At 36.9% G+C, this 24,889-nt stretch overlaps 1 protein-coding gene across 8 annotated transcripts in view; it reads left to right on the top strand.

Moving 5' to 3' along the window:
• EMSY (EMSY transcriptional repressor, BRCA2 interacting) overlaps positions 1–24,889 on the top strand; it is an 89,646-nt gene that overhangs the window by 27,107 nt on the left and 37,650 nt on the right. For all 8 annotated transcript variants that reach the window (XM_072610795.1, XM_072610792.1, XM_072610787.1 and 5 more), the window contains 5 exons: positions 1,063–1,339; positions 10,531–10,785; positions 12,864–13,013; positions 16,328–16,501; positions 23,899–24,035. In XM_072610795.1, the coding sequence (XP_072466896.1) occupies positions 1,063–1,339; positions 10,531–10,785; positions 12,864–13,013; positions 16,328–16,501; positions 23,899–24,035 (993 nt within the window). The remainder of the gene's footprint in view (positions 1–1,062; positions 1,340–10,530; positions 10,786–12,863; positions 13,014–16,327; positions 16,502–23,898; positions 24,036–24,889) is intronic.

Below are 24,889 nucleotides of genomic sequence, written 5' to 3'. Positions count from 1 at the left end.
CTGGGTTTGAGTCTTTCAACTCCAAATGTAACGTTCTTCTCACAGCTTACCTTCTTGACTTCTCATGGTTAACAGTGTACCTGTTAACAGATTTTTGTGTCTGTGTAAGTACACAGGCTTCCAGGAAGTTGACTTTTGTGAATTATTTGTTAAATTTCATTATGAAACACTCTAGGGAATTGTTCAAATTCTCCTTTTGTTATAATAATTTTATATGAGTACATGAAAGGCTGTGATTTCTTCAGTGTTGAAGTGGTATGGGAATTCCCGCAACCCACAGAAGAATTAGCAGATAGACCCCAATGAGTTAACTGAGAGACAGAGTTACTCTGTGACTAGAAATTTTATTCCAAGGCTGCTGGCCTAGTTGAGGAAACAAAGCTAATGCTGAGCCTCTGTAATTTTAATTATCAACTATGAAAAATAATTGCTTTGAAGTTTAGGGAAAAGGAGGCTACACTACATTGCTCCTGTTGGAAAGGAACATTATTGAAGTGGAAAGAACACCTGATTTGGAGCCAGTGAAATTGGAATTGAATATTGGTTCTGCCACTTACATAACTGATGTGACCTTGGGCAAGTCACTTTTACTCCTCTGGGTCTGGTTTCCTCATGTAAAATGAATAGTTTGGACTAATTAATCTTTGCTAATGCTTCTAAATCCTAACCTTCATCTTCCATTTTCTTGGATATTTCTCTGTTTTATCTGATCAATATGAATTATTACATGTGTACACATTCAATAAATTCAGACACAGTGAAATACAGAATTAGGCTGTTGTATAGATTTGACTTTAAAAACCAAAAGGAATTTGGCTCTCTGTGTCTGTCTTTTGATTTTACTGTGATTCACTCACTTAGTAGATATGAGGCACTTTATAAGAAGGGAGCTCAGACATTCTTGCTCTTAGGCCCGGGTATCATTGGCCCAGCATTAATTATATTCACCACAAAATAAAATACTATGGTTTTGTAACTGACTTTTAAACTGTATCTGCTAATACATGCTATGATGCAGTTTGAATATATGTATGAAAAAACTAATTTTTTTTTCTTCTTTAGGTGATCATTGTGACCACATCACCAAGCTCAACCTTTGTACCCAATATTCTTTCAAAATCTCATAATTATGCTGCAGTCACTAAACTCGTCCCCACGTCCGTCATTGCCTCTACAACTCAGAAGCAGCCTGTGGTCATAACTGCTTCCCAGTCCTCTTTGGTCAGTAGCAGCAGCAGTGGCAGCAGTAGTTCCACTCCATCCCCTGTTCCTAATACCATTGCTGTAACAGTTGTGGTGTCCTCAACACCATCTGTGGTTATGTCAACAGTAGCACAAGGTGAGAGGAAACTGAATATTCATTCATTTATACTGCTGGAGTGTTATCATATGGGAGAAAGACTTTTTTGGAATTTGGGGTGGGTTTTTTTCCATAGTGGATGGGAGAATGGACTAATTAATCTTTGAGAACCTTTCTACTTTGAAATCCTGACCTTTTATCTTCCATTTTCCTATTTATTGATCTGTGTTTTATCTGATTGAGTGGTTTGAGTTTGCCTGAATTGGATTATTGAAAATCTTGATATGGGGAGAGGTGAGAGATGCCAAAAAGAGGTTTTTTTATATTTGGTAAGAGAAAAAAAAGAAAATCTCAGCTTCAACTTAGCTAAGATAAGTTCAGTTCAGGATTGAATAGTATACAAAATTCATAAGAGGATCAACCAAGCACTAATAATGTGGGCCACCTGGAGGGACATGGAAATTGTCTGTTTACCCAAAGCTTTCTACTCATCTTTCTCTCCATCAAAGACCTCATATCTTTACAGAGGAAATTAAGGTTATCTGTTGTTCTGTACTTAAAAACTACATTTCCCCCCTCTATTTTCTTCTTGTTTGCTCTCCTCACCAAGAAAAGGGTGGTACTTATTCCTGCCAAAATCATCTTTGCTCTCTGTACCCTTGACTCCCTATTATCTTTTTCTTTTTTGAGAAAGGAGAATTTACATGTTTTATTATAATAATAACTATAAATTATGCATCTTTTTTCTTTTTTAAATTTTTTCCCCAGATTTATTAATGTATTTGTTTTCAGTTTTCAACAGTCACTTCCATAAGTTCCAAATTTTCTCCCCCTGCCCCCTCCCTTGCCACAATGGCATGCAATCTTATATGAGCTCTACATATACATTCCTATTAAACATATCTTCACATTAGTCATGTTGCATAGAAGAATTAAAATAGATGGGGGAAACCATGAGAATAACAAAACATAACAAAAGAGAAAATAGTCTACTTCATTCTGTGTTCCAACTCCATAGTTCTTTCTCTGGTTGTGGAAGGCATCATGAGTCCTTTGGAAATGTTTTAGGTCCTTGTATTGCTGTGAAGGACTAAGTCTATCAGAAACAGTCCTCACATGCTGTGGCTGTTACTGTGTACAATGTTCTCCTGGTTCTGCTCACTTCACTCAGCATCAGTTCATATAAGTCTTGCCAGGTTTTTCTGAAGTCCAGCTGTTCATCATTTCTCACAGTGCAACAGTATTCCATTACATTCATTTCAGCCATTCCTCAATTGATGGGCATCCCCTTGATTTCTAGTTCTTGGCCACCATGAAAAGAGCTTCTATAAATACTTTTGTTTGTATGGTCTCTATTGTCTTTTTTATATGACTTTTATTTTCTTTCAGTTAGTAAACTTTTTTTTCCCTCCCATCTCTCTTATCCCTAACACTGAAAAACAAAAACCAAAACCCTTATGGCCAGTTCAGGAAAAAAAAATCCTATATTGGTCATGTCTAATATCTTAAGTCCATCTCTCTGTCAGGAAGTGTGCAGCATAATCGTTGGTCCTTTGGAATTGTGCTTAATCCTTGCATTGGTCACAATTCTTCAGTCTTCCATAGTTATTTACTTGTATTGTTCTTGATAATGTTGTTTCCATGTAAACTATTCTCTGGATTCTGCTCACTTCATTTTACAGCAGGTCATAGAAGTCTTCCCAAGTTTCTCTGAAACCATCCTTTTTATCATTTCTTACAACACAATAATATTCCACTACATTCATAGACCATTATTTGTTCAGCCTTCTCCCAGTTGACGAGTACCCCTTTTGTTTCTAGTTCACCACCACCAAAAGAGTTGCCATAAATATTTTTGTACATATAAGTTCTTTTGCTTTTTTTGATGGGCATAGGTCTATTCATGGTATTTCTGGGTTAAGATGTATTTATAGTTTAGTAACTTTTTGGAGCCTAGGTCCAAATTGCTTTCCAGAATGCCTGGACCAATTTATAACTCTACCAGTAGTATAATTAATGTATCCATTTTCTCCCTCTAAAATTTATTATCTTTTTTTTTGTCAACTTTGCCAATCTGATGGGTGTGAGGTAGAACCTCAAAGTTTTTTTAATTTGTATTTCTCAAATTACTAGTGATTTGGAGTATTTTTTTCATATTGCTATTGATAGGTCCCTAATGTCTCAAGGATAGAAGATAAAATTCCCAGATTGGTATTGAAAAACTGTTTGGCTCTAGCCTTCCCTTCCAGGCTCATTTGACCTTACTGCCCCTCACAAGCTACATTGCAACTAAACTGGCTTTCTAATAGTCTCTAGACTCTTGCTCTTCTCCTTCTGTCTGACCTTGATGACCACCTCTTCCCCTCTGGTAATGAGAATTTTTTACTGGCTTCGCTATTCTGCTTTGGTATTATCTCCAGAGAGAAGCCTTTCCTGATTCTCTCAATTGTCAGTGATGTATATGTCCTCAAAAATATCTTATTACTTATTTTTGCCTATGTTATATCTCTTCATTAGAATGTAAGAATCTTTGGGATGGATACTGTTTAGTTTTTTGTCTTTTTTTTTCTGCAGTGACTTGAGGAAAAGCACCACAAATAGGTGCTTATCATTGATTTATAGAACTGAGTAAGAACACTTATTTGGAAGAGTATTAGATTTAATGAAACTTCACCTATCTGAGATACTGTTTGAAATTAGTGGGCAAGGACTTCTAAGTCTTTTTTTTTTCATTTTGAGATTTTACTAACCTAGGGTTTGACTTACGCAGCTGCATATATTTAGTAAGTTCAATTCATTCATTAACTTTGAGTTGGTTTTATACATAGTATAAAAGACTATGATGGGTGTGGCAGTAGATACACTTTAGATAAGTTTTCTTTACCTTAATTTGTCTTCTGGTCTAGTATAAGATGTGGATAAGCATAGAAAATGAAAATATACAATATTAGATGTTATTTTCCCAGTCTATCATTTATGTTCTGGTTTCTCTTTCTGCACTTCATAGACTTTAGATTTACTCCCTTAACTAACCAGTACAGCAATATATCATCCTTTCCTTGAGTCTTTTTTCTCCTTTCCTCCTGTAGAGTCTGTTCCCCATTCCTATAAAGAGCTCACTCATCATCTCTGCTTTTCAGAATCCTTTATGACTTAACTCAGGTACCATCACCTCTGTGAATTATGGGAATTATTAAATGTGTTCTCTTTTTTCAGATTTTCTTGAACCTTTTATGAGAATCTCTCTTCTGCCTCCTTTCTATTCTAATTTTATGTTATGCTTAAATACATGTTGCTTCCCTTCTCCCCCTGCCAGTGGAATGGTAATTCCTTAAGGGTTGAGAATATCATTTAAATAAATTGTGGTGTCCCTAGCACCTAGTGGAAACTTAATAAATGTTTATTAAACTGCAAAACAAATGATATGTGTGGTCGAAGGAACTGTAAGTACATAGACTTATTGCTCATCTGGTCTAATTCTTCCTCTTACAGATGATGGGACTATGGTGCAGAGTGGGTTACATGTCCAGGGTTATACACATTTAGTAAGTGGCTGCACCGGCATCTGAATGCATGTCCCCATCTCCAAGTATATTATACTTTCCACTGTATGGAGCTCTGGTGGGAGACACAGGAAGGTTTTGTGAACAAGGTAACTTTTGAGTTGGGCTTGAAAAGATGGATAGGAGTTCAGCAGGAAGAGAGAGGGAAGATGCTAGATCTGTTTCTGCTTGGGCTATTAATTAGGTAAGTACAACTGTTTTGAGAATGACTTCATTAACACTCAGTGACTAGCAGAACAGTGTTAGGAGGGAAACTGGTAATCATCTGCAGTCTGTGTGGCAAGTTCTTTTGAGGGCATCTGTCATTAATTGCCTCTAAATTCAACTAAATAAATTAATGTCAGAAGTAGCAGACCTTAATTATTCTTTTGAAATACTTCTAACCCAGTCTTTTCTGTGCCCTGAACAAATAAAGGGAGAAACAAATAACCTTGCTAATTTGACCCATAATTAATATACTAAAAAAAAAGACACTGTTCTACGTAACCTTTATTAAGGAAAGGACATCAGTTAAATATTCTTCCATTGTTTTCTATTGTGAGCATACTTCAAATTTGATTTCTTAGAACTGATTGTAAAGAGAGGAAAAAAGCAACTGATTCCCCATCTGGCCATCTCTAGTATTATTCTTAGTGTAAATTGTCATTTGTTGGGACATTTTTCCTTTCTCCAGTTCTCATCACAGTTTGTTAAAATATGTCCATCTTTTAGAAAGAAAGGAAAACACTATCTATGTTGCTCTTCTTCTAGGAATGATGCTCTTCTTTTGTTTCTAGCAGGTAGTTTTTATAAGAGATTTATGCGATATTCTCACAGTAGAGAAGTGCACATCCCATGCCTGTATTTTTCATTTGTATTTTGCCAAGAAAGAGATATCACTTCGGATCTCTCTAGGAACTTCTGGGCATTCCCAAATCATCTCTGTCTTCCACTTTTAATTCTTATTCTAAATGCCCCTGTATCTTAATGATTCTTTCTTTAGAATGACTAGATGTTACTGTTTGGTCTTGTTTATTATGTTGCAACCTAAAAAAAAGTGCAGGCTTTTGGAGAAGCACTGAAATTTTTATTTTGATATCCTGGTATTTAATGTGTTTGGTGAATCCTAACAGTATCTAGTACTTGAAACATTTTGATGCATAAAATAATGCTTTGGACTCTGTTATATAGTGAAAAAGATGCTGGGGGAAATGATCTAATTCTCATTCTAAAAGCATCATATTTTATATGCCCACTTGAGTATTTCAGGGAACCATAATTCTCCTCCACTGATGCAGATTGCAGATTATTCTTTTTTTTTAACTTTTCCATTAATTATTAGGTGTATTAGTAATTGTGGCCAGCAGTTTCATCGCTTTGTAGCCAAACCTCTGATGATGACTTTCTCCTTAAGTAGCAGGTGCCCAGTCCAAAGCTGGGTGTTCATAACTGAAGCCATTCTGGCTTGGTAGGACTTTCCTGGGCTTCAATGCTACTGGCACAATCTTTTAAAAATCCAATGATTGGAGTTTTCAGAAAACCCCAATCGTTAAGAATGATTTAGTGTCATCCCTTAACCACAATGATCCATAATGATTTACAGTTATTTGATTGCTTCCTTTTTCTCTTGACTACCCATGTAGTCTTAGATATCATCTGACTTCATTGTTAAATGAAGTTTAGTCTAAACCCTGACTCCACTTCTGTTCTTTGTTAAAAGTATCCATTCTTGAGCTATTTCTATCCATGATGACCAAAAACCTCTCCTCTCTATTAAATTTGCTTCTCAATTAAATTCATATTGCCTTTGTCTTTCAACTTTGTGATTCTGTTTTTCATCCTATTCCTTAAAATTTTTGTTCATTTCCTGCATATTTCTTGTATTCCTCCTCATTCCTATGTTTTACCCTTTCTACCTATCATTAGCATTCTTTATTAACTTCCTAGCCTCGTGTCATCCCCTCTTTAATTTCTACCACTCTGCTTTGACTTATATTTTATTCTGTGGCTTACTTTGATTTAGGTTAGACTCATCTCCTCTCTTTTTTGTTCCTGCTCCCTGCTCCAAGAAATTGATCCCTGAGACAACCTTTCTCCCTCTTGTTTTTCTAGCTTTAAAGGATGGATAGAAATTCTTAAATCAGTGTGGTTCTCTGTATGGTTGTCAAATCCAAGAAACTGAGTGATAATAGCCTTTAATCTTCTGTTTGACATTATGACTTTTTCCAATTTTGTGTACTGGTCAAGTACCAGGAACTCTATCAGTAGTAGTCTACATTCATAGATTTGTGGGGTTTTTTCTAGTTCAGTTAAACAGTTATTTTATGCTTAACATTTGTTTTCTTGAAGTTTTTTTTTCTGCATTCTTGTCCATTCTTTCACTAGACTCACTAGTCTAAAGCACAAAATTTCAGATGTATCCAAAGCTACCCTTTTACCAAGAAATGTAATCCCAGGGGACATGGAGTGTTTCTATTTGGCTCAGTAGCACATACAGAGAAGCTAGTTGGATTTTGAAACTATATGGTTTACTATACTTTTCAGACTTTATGATGTTATAATTTCAGTTTTTACTTACTTTTCTATACTGTTTGTTTATTTTAGATTAGCTTGATTCTGACTGCTGTCTTTACATTTGAGGCATACATTTAACAATCCTCCTTTCTTAATCCTAAGAAAAATTTTATGTGGATGAGGCTTTTAATAAAATTTTTCATTAAAACTTAAGAGCCATAAAGAAAACACAGTAGAAATAAGCATTCTAACTGGGAAGTAAAATATTACATAAAATAGCAAGGTAGTACTAAATGAATCAACAGACATTTGTCATGTTGAATTTATTTTAAGAGTGTCAAGGGTTAAAGAACTGGAACTTTGTAGTATTTTACTTTACTTGATACAGATTATGAATTGACTTTTTTGAAACCTGAAAGTATAATATTTCAAAATACACATTCACAGTGGGATCTAAGCACAAGATCTATAGTGCCTGAAATTTGAAATTCTGCTTTGATGTTGTATTGAAAAAAATGAAAAAATACACTTGTGCTTTGCCGGCAGTCAATATGAAGATCTCACTATTTGTTACTTAATTGTAAATTTTATCAGTTTGTACTCTTAAAGTCCTTTCCCCCCCCCCCTTGCTGTTAAAAAAAACTATCTGTATCAACCATTAAGGTGATTAATTGAATAAAAGAGAGAGATTGTTGGATAGCAAGTAGAAGGCTGGCTCCAGAGTCTCTGTGACCTGGATTAGATCCTGCCTTTGACTTCTCCTGACTGTATGACCCTGAGCAAGCCACTTAATCTATTTGGGCTCCTGGGAGACTTCAAGGTTGTAAGTTGCAGAACAGTTTCAGTCTTGTGTTGGTAGAGACTTTGCTCCTCAAGCACTTCCTAATCCATAGAAACAAAAGGCACAGACTTCCTTCCTTTCCTCCCCCCAGCATAAGCTCTTAGTACGACAAAGGCATTCAGAAAAGCTAACGCCTTCTTGGGTTACAAACAGAGAGGGTGCAAAGGCTATTGATTTCATTTTACATTGCTATGGTCAGACCTCCTGGTGTTCTGTTTGGGGATCACATTTTAAGAAGGACATTGGTGCATCCAGGGAAGACTGAGGGGAATAGGCAACCATTTAAGAGGAGAAGATTTGGAACTGTTTATTCTGGCAGTTAGGTGGCACTCATTTTTGTGAGTTCAAATCCAGCCTTAGACACTTACTAGCTATGTGACTCTGAGCAAGTCACTTAACTCAGTTTATTTCTGTTTTCCTTATCTGTAAAATGAGGTAGAGAATGAAATGGTAAACCACTCCAGTATCTCTGTCAAGAAAACCCCGAATGGGGTCACAAAGAATCAGACAGACAGAAATGACTAAACAACAAAAAACCTGGAGGGGAAAATCTCTGCTCATGTGCATATATATATGTGTGTGTGTGGTAGAGGAAGATGATCATAACAAGCATTTATTAGGCACCTACAATGTTCCAGGCATTTTATTAGGCACTGGGGAAATAAGTATATCTAGTCTATTGGGGAAGACATTACACATACAAAGCACATGCATATAAAATGTAAATACATAGTAGGAGGGAAGGACATCAACATTGGGGAAACTGGGAAAAGCTTCATGTAGAAACTTCTGTTGGGTCTTAAAGTGAGGGATTTTATGAGGCACATGCAAGAAAGGAGGGCATTCTAGGTAGGGGAGATGGCCAGTATAAAAGCATAGACATTATCTTCAGGTTATCAACATATATTTGAAGGGCTGCCTCAGTGGGGCAGGGAATAGACAGGGTAACTGATTTGGTCTCAGCATATGCAAAAACTTTCTAACACTGAGAGCTGTCCACTTAGGGAATAAACTGTCTCATGAAGTAGTGAGTTCCCCCTTGAAATATTTATTCCTTGGAGGTGTGCAAGCAGAGACTGATGATTCTTAGATCTATGTATCCTGTCCTAAGCTCTTTGCTGACCTTCAGTCTTGAATCTCCAGCAGTCTTTCAGACATCTTGTCCAGTGGATACCTTAAACTCAGGATTCCAAAATCGAACTAACTCCTACCTTCCCTATTACTGTTGAGGGCAACACCATCCAGGCCTTCAGGCTCAAAACCTAAGGTGTCATCCTTGAGTTTTCACTATCTTTATTACCCCCCATATCTAATCTATTTCCAGGGCCTATCAATTTCACCTTTGCAACATCTCTGGAATAAATCCCCTTCTCTTTGATGCTGCCATCCCACCTGATGTAGGCCCTCATCACCTCATCCTAGACTATTGCAAGAGCCTGCTGATGAGTCTGCCAGCCTCAGGTCTCTCCCTACTGCAGTCCACCCTCCGCTCAGCTACCCAAGTGATTTTGCTAAACTTTAGGTCCAGCCATGTCATCCTCCTACTCAACAAATTCCAGTGTCTCCCTTCATCTCCAGAATCTAATACAAAATCTTATTTTTGATGTTCAAATATAACCTAGCTGCCCCAACATCTTTCCATTCTTCTTACACTTTACTCCCTACTATGTACTTTTTGATCTAGTGACACTCTCCTCCTTGTTGTTCCATGAATAAGATACTCCATCTCTCCATCTCCAGACTCAGACATTTTCTCTGTCTGTTTACTGTACCTGGAGTGTTCTCCCTCCTGGCTACCTTTAAGTCCCAGCTTAATCCCATTTTCTGCAGGAAACTTCTCTTAATTCTAGTACTTTTTCTTTTTAAACTACTTACTATTTATCCTATATGTTGCTTGTTTGCACATATTTCTATGTTGTCTCCCATATTGGACTATGAGGTCCTTGAGAATGAGGACTGTCTTTTGCTTCTTTTTGTATCCTCAGTTTTTAGCACAGTGCCTGAGACATGGTAAGTACTTAGTAAATGTTTATTGATTTGCTAAGACACCAGAATACCATTTTAGGGAGATGTAGAGGAACTCATGCTGGATGAAATGGATTTGAGAAGTTATATAATCTAACTTCTAATAATGAAATTCTGTGAATTTCATGATTGTTTTTCATTTTTAACACAAACATAAAAAAAATGACTGAAATATGTCTGATTTTTGCTTGTTTCTTTTTTTTATCTACCAAATCCACAGCAAATGGTTTTCCTGTCACCATACCCAATGATAATTTTCACCTTTTTCATTCTTAAATCGTTTTTTCCTGTCTTTTGCTCTTTTATAGGTGTATCCACATCAGCAATTAAGGTGGCATCAACCAGACTTCCTTCCCCTAAAAGCTTGGTGGCCACTCCCACCCAAATTCTAGCACAATTCCCTAAACAACATCAACAGTCCCCCAAACAGCAACTGCATCAAGTGCAGCAACAGACCCAGCAGCAGTTGGCTCAGCCTACAGCAGTGTCTCATCAGCAGCAGCCCCAGCAATCTCAGTTACCACCTGGCATCAAACCCACTATCCAGATCAAACAGGAATCAGGTAACTGGAGAAGAGTTCTGAGATAATAATGCAGTCCTAAGGCAGGGACCAGAATTTATCTTGTAAAATTGAATCCCTATTGTTTTGGAAACCATTGGTAGTTTCCAAATCCTAACAAGGACACTTGTTGATTCTTACTGCCAAGGAATGTAGTAGTGAGTGCATGTTTTACTGCTAAGGAATATTCTAGAGAGCTTATGCTTTGCAGTTGTGGAAAGAGGCTGGCAGGGCATAGCAGTGCTTCAGATTCCATGGGGGAAAAGTCAGTGGTTTTATAATGATCTACAAATATCCTTTGGAGCGTTAGTTTTATCCTACTGTCCTGTGACTCAGATGTTTGAAATGAAACAACTTGTCATGCTTTCTTGAATGGAACAGAGGCAAAACTTTATGTCTTTCTATCTTTGAATGTGTTAAAGCACATTTGAAATGATTATCTTTCGATTGGTGAAAAGTGATCCTAGTGTCCATATGATTGGTTAATGAATAATGCTTCATATTTCTGTAGTATTGCAGTTGTTTAGGTTTGGTTAGGGGATATTTTTGCTGAACCATCTTTGCAACTCATCCATGAGATAATATCAAAAGATGATTGTTTTCCACAGCTTCATTGTTTTAGTTTTTCTATCAAATGAAGAAGACTGAATTTGGAATTTGTTAGATGCTGTATAAAAAGTTTTAACATTGCTTGTTTACAATGAGGTGAAATGATTTAATACTATTAAAGAAGTGGAAGTTCTTTCCAGTTTAGTCAACCTAAGTCATTTTTCCTAAAAAATAATGCACTTCTTAGCTTTCCACAGTAATATATTCCTTTTGTGATTTTGTTGTCTGTGGAACAGATGCTAACAGTGATTTTTTTCTCATTTAGTTTGGGTAATTATTAATTCATAACTAATATACATTATTATAAATAGATTTCCCTCAGTCAATTTTTAATTTGGCTTCACTGAAGCCCTCCTTCATGCCCTGTATTTCTCGTAGAGGTGGCTCTAAGTTTTTAAAGGTATAATACTGGATCTGGCAAATTCTACCAGGCTAGAAAGAAAGGCTTAAGGTATGGGGTCAGTAATGGATTGTATGTCTGCTGACTGGGTACCAGACTACCTCAGTTCATGGAAGCTCGTCACTAGGTTGGCTGCTTTAAGGGAATAAATTTTTCAATTCATGCCAATTCTCAAAGACCTTCCACTAAGACATTGAGGGGTTGCAGTCTGCCTCAAGAGTCAGTATTTTTCAAGTATTGAATATAGATATTCAATAAGACATTTCAAAAGCTCTCTGATTTCCCTGTGTGTCACTCTCTGCAAAAATTCAGTACATTCTGTAAGGTCAGCCTTTTGCTTCTTAGTCCTTAGACAGACAAGTCCTCAGGCTGCAAGCCTGCTATGTCATCATTGGCTTCCACTTGAAGCCTTTCCACCTCAGCAGAGTTTGTGTTTGTGAGTCTAGCCCTGGAGAAGATAATGCCACCTCCAAAAGGCACCAGGGTCAGACTATAGAAGAAGAATCTTTCTAGTGTTGGAGTTGACAGTCTAATACCTAAAAAATAGAATATTTAAAATGATTTTTAGAAGCTTTTAATTTCAGTGATAAGGAGATTGATGATAGTGTTTAAGTAAAAGAAAGTGTTGGAAATCTGTAAAAGCCCCCTTCTCTTTAACTTTATTCTTGTCTGCTCATTACGGTTTTCCTATCCCAGACCTTTTGCATGGGACATGTCATATAAAATAAATGTCTATTTGTTATTTCTCTGGAAAAGCTATTTCTAATGGTTAACCTGATCTTTCATTTGATCACAATAAGAAGATTTAAGTAGCTTAGGGCAGGAATGAAGGGAAAAATTGTTTCTCTTTTGCTTAAATACTTAGCAACTTGTTTCTTGGTTTGGGGATCTGAAGAAGTAAAGTTGTAGCATTATGTAAATTTAGGGGAGGGGGTAATAAGGGGCTGACATAATATGCTTAGTTAAAGTTAAAATAGACATGTGAAACTACTGCCCTCTTAGGTCCATGTGAAGGAAATGTTTCAGAATTTTTTTTAAAATGTGATTTTTATATATAGTTCTTCTTTCACAGGTGTTAAAATCATCACTCAGCAGGTTCAACCAAGTAAAATCCTTCCTAAACCAGTCACAGCAACACTGCCCACCAGTAGCAATTCACCCATTATGGTGGTGAGCAGCAATGGGGCAATTATGACAACTAAACTGGTTACCACTCCAACTGGTAAGTCTTGCATCTGTCTTCAAAGGTGACTTACACACATTATTTATCTCGTTAGGAAATTAAAGTATTCTGAGCTTATATAAGCTCTGCTACTAACAAGAGGTGTTAATGTAATAAGAGGAAAACTAAACTAAGATCAAGAGACGTCAGTCTCAGCTTTGCCTTTGCCACTTTCGGTCTTTGTGACTTTGAACAAATCAGTTCACATTGAGGCTTTAGCTTCCTTCTTTGTAAAATGATGGAGTTGGTCTAGGTTGTTTCTAGGCTCTAACTTTCTCCGATTCTGACTATAAATGCTGGCATAGAAGCATTACCTGTGTGGTTCTCTTAGTAAAAGCAATGTGAGGTGATAGTTGCCTCATCTTTAGTATTGAACAGTCTCTCATCTAACACCCCTACCCCACTTCTTTCAAGAGACACAAGTGACACTTCTAGAAGAGCAACATAAGATATATTTTGGGTTATGTAATTCATGAGTCATCCTAAATCATTGTTTATTTCAAATGTTGAAATATAATTAAGAGTGAGATACAGTAAAAAATAATCCTCTCTAAATCTTCCCATATGCTTTAATATTTCATTTCCATTTTAGATCTTGATTTGTCAAATTGTTCAGTGATGTTTAATCCTGATGCCTACATTTAAAACTTCATTTAAATTTGATTAGAACTAATTTAACTTTGTGCTAAAATCTTTCATTGGGCCCACTTAACCAACTTTTTTTTAAAAAATAAAAATTATAGTTAGTACCCTTCTTTATATGTACTTAACCTTAGAAATATTAGTTATTACATATTAGATTGGCAAGAATCTATATTTAGCAGACCTCATTGACTCTGAATCCTTGTACAATAGGTTTTTAAAAACACTAGATTAAAATATCAAAGAAAATCTTAAGATACATAAAATGTCCTGTCAGGTCAGTTAAGGAATTATGTTGAGGGAATATCTTTTGTATTCCTGGCACTTCCTGCCAGGCAGCCTCCAGCTAATTGCCCTTTTTTGTATACAGCCCATGAAACTCTTCCACACCCCTATCCCCTAATCTTATTCATTCTACTTTGAAAGATCAAAAAGATCATTCCTTTTTTCTCAACATCTCTTGTCTTGCCTCTGTCAAGTTCAACATATCTTTCAAAGCCCAGTCTTAACACTATCTCCTCCAAAAATGCAGCCCTAACCCTCCTGACCCTTAGGAATGTTTTACATCTTCCATTGAATGTACTTTTACTTTCTGCCTTTTATTGAGTTATGTGTACATGTTTCGTCTCCTTTACTTGACTGTAACCTCGGGGTGTGTCAGGGGGAAAGACACGGGGTATTGTTATCTTTAGGTGCTTTTACAAAATACGTATTTTTAACAATTTATTTTGAGTTCCAAATTCTCTCCCTCCCTCCAGCCCTTCCCCAACCCATTGAGAAGATAGGCAACATGATATCAGTTTTACATGTGAAATCATGCATGACACATTTCCATTAATAAACTTTTGCTGAGTAAATTACTAATGTTATAAAACAGTTATTAAAATTGTGGACTCTATTTAAAGCATAATAGAAGATAATCATTAAATATATATGACAACTTTCGGTAAATAGTCCTTAATGATTTGTTCAATGGTGACATTCGATTTGCCCTTCTAAGTACTCTGTGATCCAGTGACACTGACTTCTTTGCTCTTCCTCACACACGACACTCCCTCTCAATTCTAAGTTAAGAATTTTTTCTGGATGTCCCCCATGTCTACAATACTCTGTCTCTTCATCTCCTCCCTCTGACTTCCCTGGTTTCCATAAAGTCTCAACTAAAGTCCCACTTTCTGCAAGAACCTTTCACAAGCCCCTTAATTTTAGTACCTCTTCTCTCTGAGATTATTTGCAATTTATCCTGTATGTATCTTCTTTGTACCTAGATGTTTGCATTTGGTTTCTCCTATTAGACTGTGAGCTCCTAAAGGGCAAGAACTTTTTTTTGCCTTTCTTTGTGTCCCTAGTGATTAGTATAGTGCCTGCCTGGTACACAGTTGCTCCTTAATAAATAATGCTGCTTGTTGATAATAAATGCTTGTTCAGTGTCTGAAAATATAAAATATAAAAAAAGAATCAGCTATTAACCAAGTAGTTTGAAATGCTCTTGCAAGAATGATTATTAAATGTGAGTTTGTCTTGGTATGCAGTTAGTGGAAGAAGGGAATAAAGTAATTGTAATACATTTTTACTTAGTAATTTCATTCACTTACAAATGCAAATTTAGGTGTTTAAAATGTAAGTATATTCAAATAAAGTTGATTTGAATTGAGATAGCTATGATTCCTATGTGTACTGTAAAACTACAAATTAATGATTTGACATACTGCAACCTTATTTGGGTGGAGCATCTAGTTAATAATTAAAAGTATTAAATGCCAACTGAATACAATGTATTATTTGGCATTGGAGGTAAAAAGATGACCAACTACATAGTCCATACCCTCAGAGCCTAAGATCTTTATTTTTTATCCTGAATGCAAAAAATACCAAATATTGAGTATTTCAATATAGACAACAGAACAGAAAGAGATTTGTACATGAAACTTTGAATCTCTATCATATAAAGCTTGATTTTCATTTAAGTATATAAGTTCAAACTGTAGCTTTCAGAGCTCTCCTGCTCATCTGTGTTTTTCTGGCATTCCATCTTTCTATTTTAAAAAAAAGTGCCTCCATGAACCTCTTTTTTTTTTTTTTTTTTTTGCTATCCTTTCACTATCTTCCCCTGCTCTGTTGCACCTATTTCTTTGGAAACAAAAAAGAAAAGAAAAGAAAAGCCCTTGTAATAAATACATATACTCAAAATTAATCCCCATGTTGGCCATGTTGAAAAAATGTATGTCTTCTACTGAACCTCGAGTCCTTTTTTTCTCTGTGAAGAAGCTTCATCATCAGTGCTCTGGAATCCTAGCTGGATAGAGCTTAAAATCTAATGGGATGGGGTGGGGGAATATGGTGTGTATAATTGAAAGTAGAAAGTGATAGTAGCAAAGGAAAGATGCAGACAAAATGCTCTAAGAAAATTTTTGGAGGAAGAAGAAATTAAAAGGTTTCATGGAGGAGGTAGTTTTGCAATTAGGCCCAGAAAAAAAGCAAAACATAAGGTGGAAATAGGGAAGATGTTTGTCCAGGATATGAGAGATACCCCGTGTCAGTGCACAGAGATGTGAACACAGGACGAAATTCACGAATAGTAGTTTAGTTTGGTTAGAATCTAGTGCATTTGAAAAGTATGCGTAATTTCTTTGTTAATAATGCCAGATTTTGGTTTCTTTCTTTTTATATAGGCACGCAGGCAACCTATACCCGACCAACAGTCAGTCCTTCAATAGGGGCTCGAATGACTGCAACCCCTGGAGCTGCCACCTATGTGAAAACCACCAGCGGTAGCATCATCACAGTAGTGCCCAAATCACTAGCTACTCTGGGGGGCAAGATAATTAGCAGTAACATAGTTTCTGGTAGGTATAGATTATATGTTATGACATGGGGATATATATTACCTCGCACAGGATGCAAAAAGCACTTTGTTTTCAGGTGAATAGATTGAGGCCTGTCAGTAGTTGTATGACTTTGGGCAGGCAGCTTCTCTGGGTATTAGCTTCCTTCTCTGTTAAATAAAGGGAGGTTGTAGTAGATGAGCCAAAAATAGCCTTCCAACTCTAACTGTGACATAATTTTTGTAACTTCTGCTTGTACATTAGTGTCGAAATCCAAAGCTTGGTTTTCAATCTGTACTTTGAATAACTAAGTCCAGTTTCTGGCCTTGCTTCTGATCCAGGGACCTCTTAGTCCTTGATCTACATTAAATTTTTGATTAAAAAAAAAGTGTTAATACTGAAAAGATATTGTTCAGCTATTCTCAATTAGTAATATCACTTTAGATTATTAAAAGTAAAAGCATTAGAAAATCTTATTTATATTCCCCTACTTATGCTGGCTTTTTTTTTTATTTTGAAATTTACTAAGACAGTAAAAGTTACTATTTGTTCTACTTTTAAAAAATATTTTGGAATTGTCTCTTGTTTCTTTTGGATTATCTAATGCTGCTAAGTTTGGGTTATAGCTTCTAAAGTAGAATGTTTTCATGAAGGACATTTCCATCGATTATTGTTTTTTAATTAAAGTGACAAATCATCTCGGATCAAGGAACCCCCACTGATTCATTTTTGCAGGTGGGGAATGTTTTCTGCACTCTTGGTGGGTGACTCTAAGCTGGTAAAGTCAGGAAATGTGATTCTTGGCATTGAATTGGTACTTTTTATGACTGGATGGTAGAAATGAAAAGAAAATCATGTGGTTGGCATAAGGCAACTATATTTTAAGCTGTGAATTTTGGCCTGATTATAAGTATGAGAATATGTAATTTTTATCAAATTTTGAGGGTCAGCTTTTGAAGGAAATCACCTTATTTTATAGCTTTTAAGAAGAGATTATAGATATCTATTAAAATTAAATGTATAATATATTAGTTGATAATGCCTTTAAAACATGAAATAGTACAATGATTTTATTCCATTTAAAAACACCTTTCCTACCTCATAACATCTCTTGCCTTTGTATGTAACTTTTTAAGACATTAATGGTTTTAATTTTTTTAATTATAAATTCTTATGAATTTTGAATTGTAAATTCTTGGAATTCTTAAAAGATTAGAAGAAATATTCTAAGGTGATATAGATCTCTTTTCTCATATTGTGCCTGATTCAGGTATGCCAAATCTCTTGCTTACTTCAGGGATACTTACTTTTTCGGTATAAGTACTCCCTCCACTACTGCATATTACAATTTCTCCACACCTTATGTGGTCTTCATGACTTGCTGTGATTGAAATAAGTTATCACTCAATGGCTAGTCCTCTGATGATGAGCCTCTTAGTATCTATTATCGTTTATAGCTTTGCATATAAATAGGTTGTTCCTCAGCCGTAGTCTGTTTATGGGCCTTTTCAGTTCAGTAGGGCTTGCTGGAATATATACTCATACTCTAGTGATGTATCCCTTCAAGAATTTGGAGTCTTCTCCATGCTTATGTTGAAGCATTGGGAAAGGACTTTGACAGAGCCTCTCTTTGACTATATTAGAGTAAAGTAATTATATTATTAATGAAAGAGAGGTGGTTTAGTGCACAAAATACATCTGTATATTTCCTTGACCTTGATATTTGAAGGTAAAGCAGTTGATAGTAAATTGCTTTTTGTGTGACTGCATGTGAGACCAAAAAGACTTAATTGATAACCCACAATCTTTTTTATTATTTTGTACACATAAACATTTATCTGGGCCTTGAACTCTTCTGGCATTCCTGTTTTTAAAATAAAACAAAAAATTCTCTCATTTCTGATTTTTATATAGTTTATTTAGTATATAGTATAGTGGTTTATCTGTAGCAGTAGGGTCTCTCCATCCTTCCTATGTATAGGCAGTTCTCATTGTCTTAGACCCTTGGATGAATAAAGCTTGACAATGTTCCACTGTTGGAAATAGCTTTTGGTAACATTGTACTTCACATCATCAGTCTGTTAAGATCGCTAAGGAGCCTGTTTGGATGATGTAGCTATTACATTGGACTCTTTTTTCTTCAGTTTTTTGTTGGTGCTTTTTTTCATGTTGATGTAATATCCTGATACTCACCCCTCAAAAGAGAACCTGTTTAGTTATAAACATGGTCAGTTAAACAGAACAGTCTAACATACTGACCCATTGAACATAACAATATGTGCCTCATTCTGCACCTGTAGTCTACCACCTCTTTTGTGAGAAGAGGGGTGTATGTTTTTTCCCTTGAGGCCTCTGGAATTGAGATTGGCTATTGCGTTCATCTGAATTCTGATATCTTTTGTTGGTGTTTTCCTTTACATTGTTATGGTATTTATGCATATTATTTTCTTCTATTTCTTAAAATTTTATTCCTAACTTAAATATATATAAAAAAGAACATTTGGGAACAGCTAGGTGATGCAGTGGATAGAGCACTAGCCCTGGAGTCTGGAGGACCTGAGTTCAAATTTGACCTCAGACGCTTGACACTTGCTAGGTTTGTGACCCTGGGCAAGTCATTCAGCCTTGATTGCCTTCTGCCCGAAAAAACAAAACAAAACATTTCCATTTCCATGTAGAATACAAAAGAGGATTCTATATGAAACTGATTCTCCAGTTTGCACTAATTGCTTTTTTTTTAATTGTGTAATAAATTCTCATGATATTTTCAAAACTGATCCGCTTATCTGTACTTCCTTCTGAACTTCTTTCTGTTCCTTTTTGTGCATTTAAAAAATGTTTCAGTGGCTCCTTTTTCCTGGCATCACTATTGCTAACGCCTATTCTTCCCCAGCACTTTCCATCTCCCATTAGTTGAAAGAAAGTAAAGAAAAATACTTGTAATAAATATAGTCAAACAGCACACAACACAAGCGCTTGCCTTGGTGATGTGATTCATCAGAGGCTTCTTGGAGATACTGGTCATTGTTTTCATCAGAATTTTTAAAGTCTTTCAGAGTTTTTTACAATGTTGTCCTTATATGAATTATTCCCTAGTTCTGTCACTTCACTTTGCATCAGTTCATACTACCAGGATTTCCTGACATTGTCTCTTTTGTCATTTTTTATTATTACATTCTTATTCCATGATTTGTTCAGTCTTTCTCCATTTGTCTAAGAGGCATTCTAAGGCATCCCTTTAGGGTCTAGCTTTGTTTTTCCTTCCCTTTTATTCACGCCTTCAGGATCAAAAGGTTTTTTTCTCTGCTTTCCCCATTCCCGCTTTTTTCCCTGTTGAGTTTGATGTGTTTTGACACCAGACTCTGAGTGTGTGTGTTTGTATTTAGCCTACATTTTGTGAGTGAGGTTCACCAGGTGTGGTGGCACACACCTGTGTTCCCTGGTCCTGGGGAGGAAGAGCTTAGTAGATTGAATTCAGGAGTTCTAAACTGCAGTAGGGTGAAAACTGATTGAATGTCCACAGTTAAGTCCTACAGCAGTGTGGTGAACTTTCAGGAGCAGTGGGTCCACAGGCTGCCTTTGAAGGGTTGAATTGGCCAACTTGGAAATGGAGCAACTCAAAGCTTCTGTACTGATCAACAATGGAATCAGGCCTATAACCGATGGCTTTACTTTCCACAAGACTTAGGTGAGAGGGAGATTCAATCTCAAAAACAAACAGAGGGACGTTCATCTGATACCTGTTCTCCCCACTTCCTCCATGTTTGTTTGTATATTCTTCTCACCCTAATTTTGGGAAATAGCAAGTTTGATCCCCTTTTTCTTCCTTTCTTTATTCATATATTCCTCTTTTTGCCCTCTCTTCTCTTTCCTTTCTTCAACCCTAACAACAGAACCAGTCTGCCACTTTCTCTTCTAAGCTAGTCTTCCGGTACTTTCCACTCAGATCTTTTATTGCACTTTTTTATTTCTTCAAAACTTTTGTGTCATTTTCTGGAAATTTTAAGTCATTGCTTGTCATTATAGAGTTGGATTTGCAATAATTTCTGGTACTTGCAAGTGTTTTATTTATTTGACTCTCAAGTTTTAGTTACTGAACTGGGGCTTGGTGTTAGGACCAGATTCTGTCCCTTTCTGTACCTTTGGGTGGTATGGTTAGCCTGCTTGGTCTTGCTGCGGGTCTCCTGTGTCCTTGTGATGACCTCTGCCTCCTATGATTTGCCCCACCTGGGTCTTGGAGGTTCAGAATGCTGGATCTCAGGCCTTCTGTGGTGTCTCAGTGTTAAGAGAACTTAGAACCCTTGGGACTATCCAGTCCTTATCTAGGTTTGAGCCCTGCAGCACTGACTCACTAATCTCTGGTTACATTGTTCCTCTTCTGGGCTTCCAAGGTCCCCATCCTGGGGCTTTCTTAGGCGAACCTCTGCCCTTTTTGCTTCTGGTCACAGAAACTTGTAGTCTGCTGATCTCTGGTCATATTGATGCTTCCCGTGGGCTTTTGTTCATTTTTTTTCATGTAGTTCTGGGGTGGAAAATGTCACTGTACTCTTTGGATTTCTTAATCTGTATTGAATATGATGTGAATATCAGTGTTTTATTGGAATAGGTATAAGGGAAGTAGGAAGCCTTTCCCTGGTAAAGCTGAAAGGAAATCTAGAAATCATCTAGTTTAACCCCTTCAGACTAAGAAACAGACTAAGACCCTAGGAGGGGGAAAGTGACTTTCCCAAGGTCATACTGGCAGTAACTCATGGTGGAGCTAGTTGAACCTGGGTTCTTTTGATTCCCAATAGAGCACTTTCTTCATTATAGCACACAGTTTCATGCTCAGAGGAGTTAGCGTCACTGGGGTTCAGTCCCTAGCATCGTAGCTGATTCATTAGATTCTGTGGATGCTGGAGGACCACTTTGTGAGGGACAGAGTGGACCAGGTGACCTTTGATGTCTTTCCTGCCTCTTGAAATTCTGTGATTCTCAAGTGTTCCTAAATGGGAAAAGCTATTTGAAAACTGTTCTTTTTAATTGTACAAAGTGATAAAAACTGTTCAGAGATTATTATTTAGAGCCTTACATGTAGATGTTCAATAATTGTCCAATGAATTAATAGACAGGTGCTGAGAATATTTGTGTTTATTCAGAAGAGGCCAGCTGGTAGGGATATTGGAAACACTGGAAATATTGGCATCTGCTTAGTTCAGCATTATGAGAGTAGAGTACCAGTCCACAGGTATTAGTGAATGTCTTTGTGCTAGCATGGTGCTTTGGGCTTTGGGAGCTAGGGAGGTGTGCGTGACAGTTTCACTGCTTTTCTAGACTTCATATTGAGTGATGGAGTTGACACATTAAATAACAACTATATTCCAAAACTGTTGTGGAGCAGGGAGGGAGTAGAATGGCCTGTAAGAACATTTTGTAAAGTTTCAGCTCATGGAACTAAGGGTGAACTTTGACATGCAGGTAGAATTAATTTAGACAGAGGTCAGAAAAGACGGTATTTTAAGCAGAGAAGTGTATAAGCAAGGGCAGGAATAAACATGGTGTGTTTTGGAACAGAGAAGAGACTATTCTGATGAAAATGGAGGATATATGATAGAACAGTAGAAGTAAGGTGGAATCAATTAATTGGGGGCTAGAATTTGAAAAGCTTTGAAAATCAATCTGTAATAGCTTTTGAAATCTCTGCTCTAGAAGAAGGATTCTGAACTTGAAGTCTCTGAACATTTTTTTTTTTAAATTTTGCCTACTCTATTTCAACAGAATAGGGTTTTTGGCTTTTTTTTGGTAATTCTGTGTATTTTAAAACATTCTGAGAAGGGGTCCCTTATTTATCAGACTACCAGAGGGTTTGTGATATAATAAAGGTCTAGAAGATACTCCTTTGTATAGATTATGCAATGTTGATAACTCCCTAAATACCTTTGTCACCAATTTATATAAGAGATTCATGGACTTGGAGTCAGAAAACCTAAGTTTGAGTCTAAGGTTTGTCTCTTAGTAACTATAATACTTGGGTAAGTCATTTATCCCATTTTACAGATGAGATAACTGGGGCCCAAAGAGGTTAACATTCCTTGTATTGCTTCCCTCATAGGGCTCCTGTAAAAACCAAATGAGAGCTCATGTATAAGGTGCATTATAATTCTAAAACACTGTGTGAGGGTGTGCTGTTGTTATCATCATCATCATCATCAGTTAGCAGCAGTTTCCTCATCTGGCTGAAGTTTTGTAGCTATGAAACTGGATCTGATGGGACTTTGCTAATTAGAATTTGTATAATGATTTACCACTTAATGATAATAAGGAAAATATTGTTGATGAAAGGGATATATAGTTGCAAGTCACATTTTTAGTAGCAAATGCCTTGGCCTACAGACTCCAGTCAATATAACTGCTTTGACAATTTAATTTTTCATATCCTGTCATGACAGAAAGACTTTTCTTAGCACTGAATTGTTCCAAAGATAAGAGTGTGCTTGAACGTAAGCTGTGTATCTAAAATTAGAAAAAAAAACCCAGCATGTTGTAATAGAAAGGGTCTTAAATGAAAAGACTGGCGTTCAAGTCCCAGTTCTGCTACTAGCTGTTCTACCTTGGCAGGTCACTTCAGCTCTCTGTCTCAGTTTCCTCATCTGTAAAATATAGATGATACTATTTGCACTGACTACCTTTTTTCCCCACAAGGTTGTTTGGGAAATGTTTTGTAACTCATAAAGTATGATATAAAAGTGAACTGTTATTGTTTGTTTGAAGCAAAAACGTATAATTGAGTACACGTTGAGAAATCACACCGATTAAAGGCTGTGTTTATACTTGCCTAGAAATGAACTCAATGACTATTGCCTAAAGGTTAGCACCAGCAAGTATGAAGAAGGTTAAAACTAATGGATATTTTCATTCACAGCCGCTCTAGAAGACTATCTGCTAAGGCATAGAGGGGTTGGATCTAAGTTGTAGGGAGGGTTCCTATACAGAAACAGTGGATTCTGGGAATATTGAAGTATATAGGCCATAGAAGCATGGTACAGCAGAAGGAGCACTTGGAGGACCTCAGTGAAAATTTCAAGTCTTCCACTTACTCTGTATTTGACTTCAACAAGCTGTCTGGGCCACCATTTCCTTTTCTACTAAATGCGAGGGGTGGGTCCCTTTCAACCCCAAATCAGCATAGTACCTTGCATATAGAAGATGCTTAATAAATGTTTGTTGAATTGAATTGGTCATAATAGGTTTATCATGAGCCAAACAGGTTTTTGGGGTAAAAATTGATGACTGTAGTTGGATCTGTAAGAGATTTGAAGTCTTTGTTTTCATACAAAGGAGACACATGATTAGAGGTATGAATTGTGTGCAACCTAAGTAGAATTGATCCAGCATCATCACTCTTAACTCAGGCCTCCTTTTCTTCCCCCTTCTCTAAGGAACGACCACCAAAATCACCACCATCCCAATGACTTCCAAGCCCAATGTGATTGTTGTACAAAAGACTACAGGAAAAGGAACGACCATTCAAGGCCTCCCGGGCAAAAATGTTGTCACAACATTGCTAAACGCTGGAGTAAGTAAGAGCCTGACCTGCGGGCTCAGCAATCCACCGAGGATCTTAAAGGGCCAGCTATCCAAATATTTGCTTGAAGTCAAAACCCCACGATGGCTTGAACTTTTGATTTACCACTGCTGTGCTGTAATAACTATAAAGACACCACCTTCGGATGCCATTTTTCACAGTAATTTCTAAATTGAATATTGCTATGGTGGCTCTGCAGCAGCCTGCTAGATTGTGAAGCATGAGTCCTTGTTTCACAGGCTTAGCTTGCATCCAGATGGAGAGTCTCACTGGCTTAACAGCATAGGAACTGTTCTCAGAGGGCATGCCTGTGCCCATATGTGATCAATGGATGCAGGTTTCAGCGTATGGGCCCAGGCGGTGGAGGAAGGAGGGCCTGGGCTGGGGAAAATGGAATTCTTGAATGACAGAGGCTAGAAGAAACGCATAAACAAGATTTGAAAGAGGGACAGAGAAGCAGAGAGATATCAAGAGATAGACAGACACAGCCTCAGAAAGGAGAAAAATACGTATAGGAAAGAGAGAGACACAGTCCAGCAAAGGGGAGAGCCGTGAGGAGGCAGCCCTGACTGGGCCTGAGACCACATCGACTCTGATCATAGGACTCAGGCCTCCCTATGCCTATGCTATATTTTAATTCCTAATAGGGATTCATGCTAGTTTGTGTGTATAATATTGGAAGAGCTAATGCAGTCTTAGGCTTTGTGACAGCTAGTATCCAGATTAAGGGAGATGATAGTCTTTCAGTGCTTTGTCCTGGTCAGACCACATCTGGGGAATTATGTCCAGTTCTGGGCACCATATTAGGTCAATTTTTGACAATAGAATTGGCTTTCCTAGGAGGT

The sequence above is a fragment of the Notamacropus eugenii genome, chromosome 5 (assembly GCF_028372415.1).
Source record: "Notamacropus eugenii isolate mMacEug1 chromosome 5, mMacEug1.pri_v2, whole genome shotgun sequence".
Lineage (NCBI taxonomy): Eukaryota > Metazoa > Chordata > Mammalia > Diprotodontia > Macropodidae > Notamacropus > Notamacropus eugenii.
Note: the sequence above shows the minus strand (reverse complement) of the source record. Positions and strands in the feature narration are given on the sequence as shown.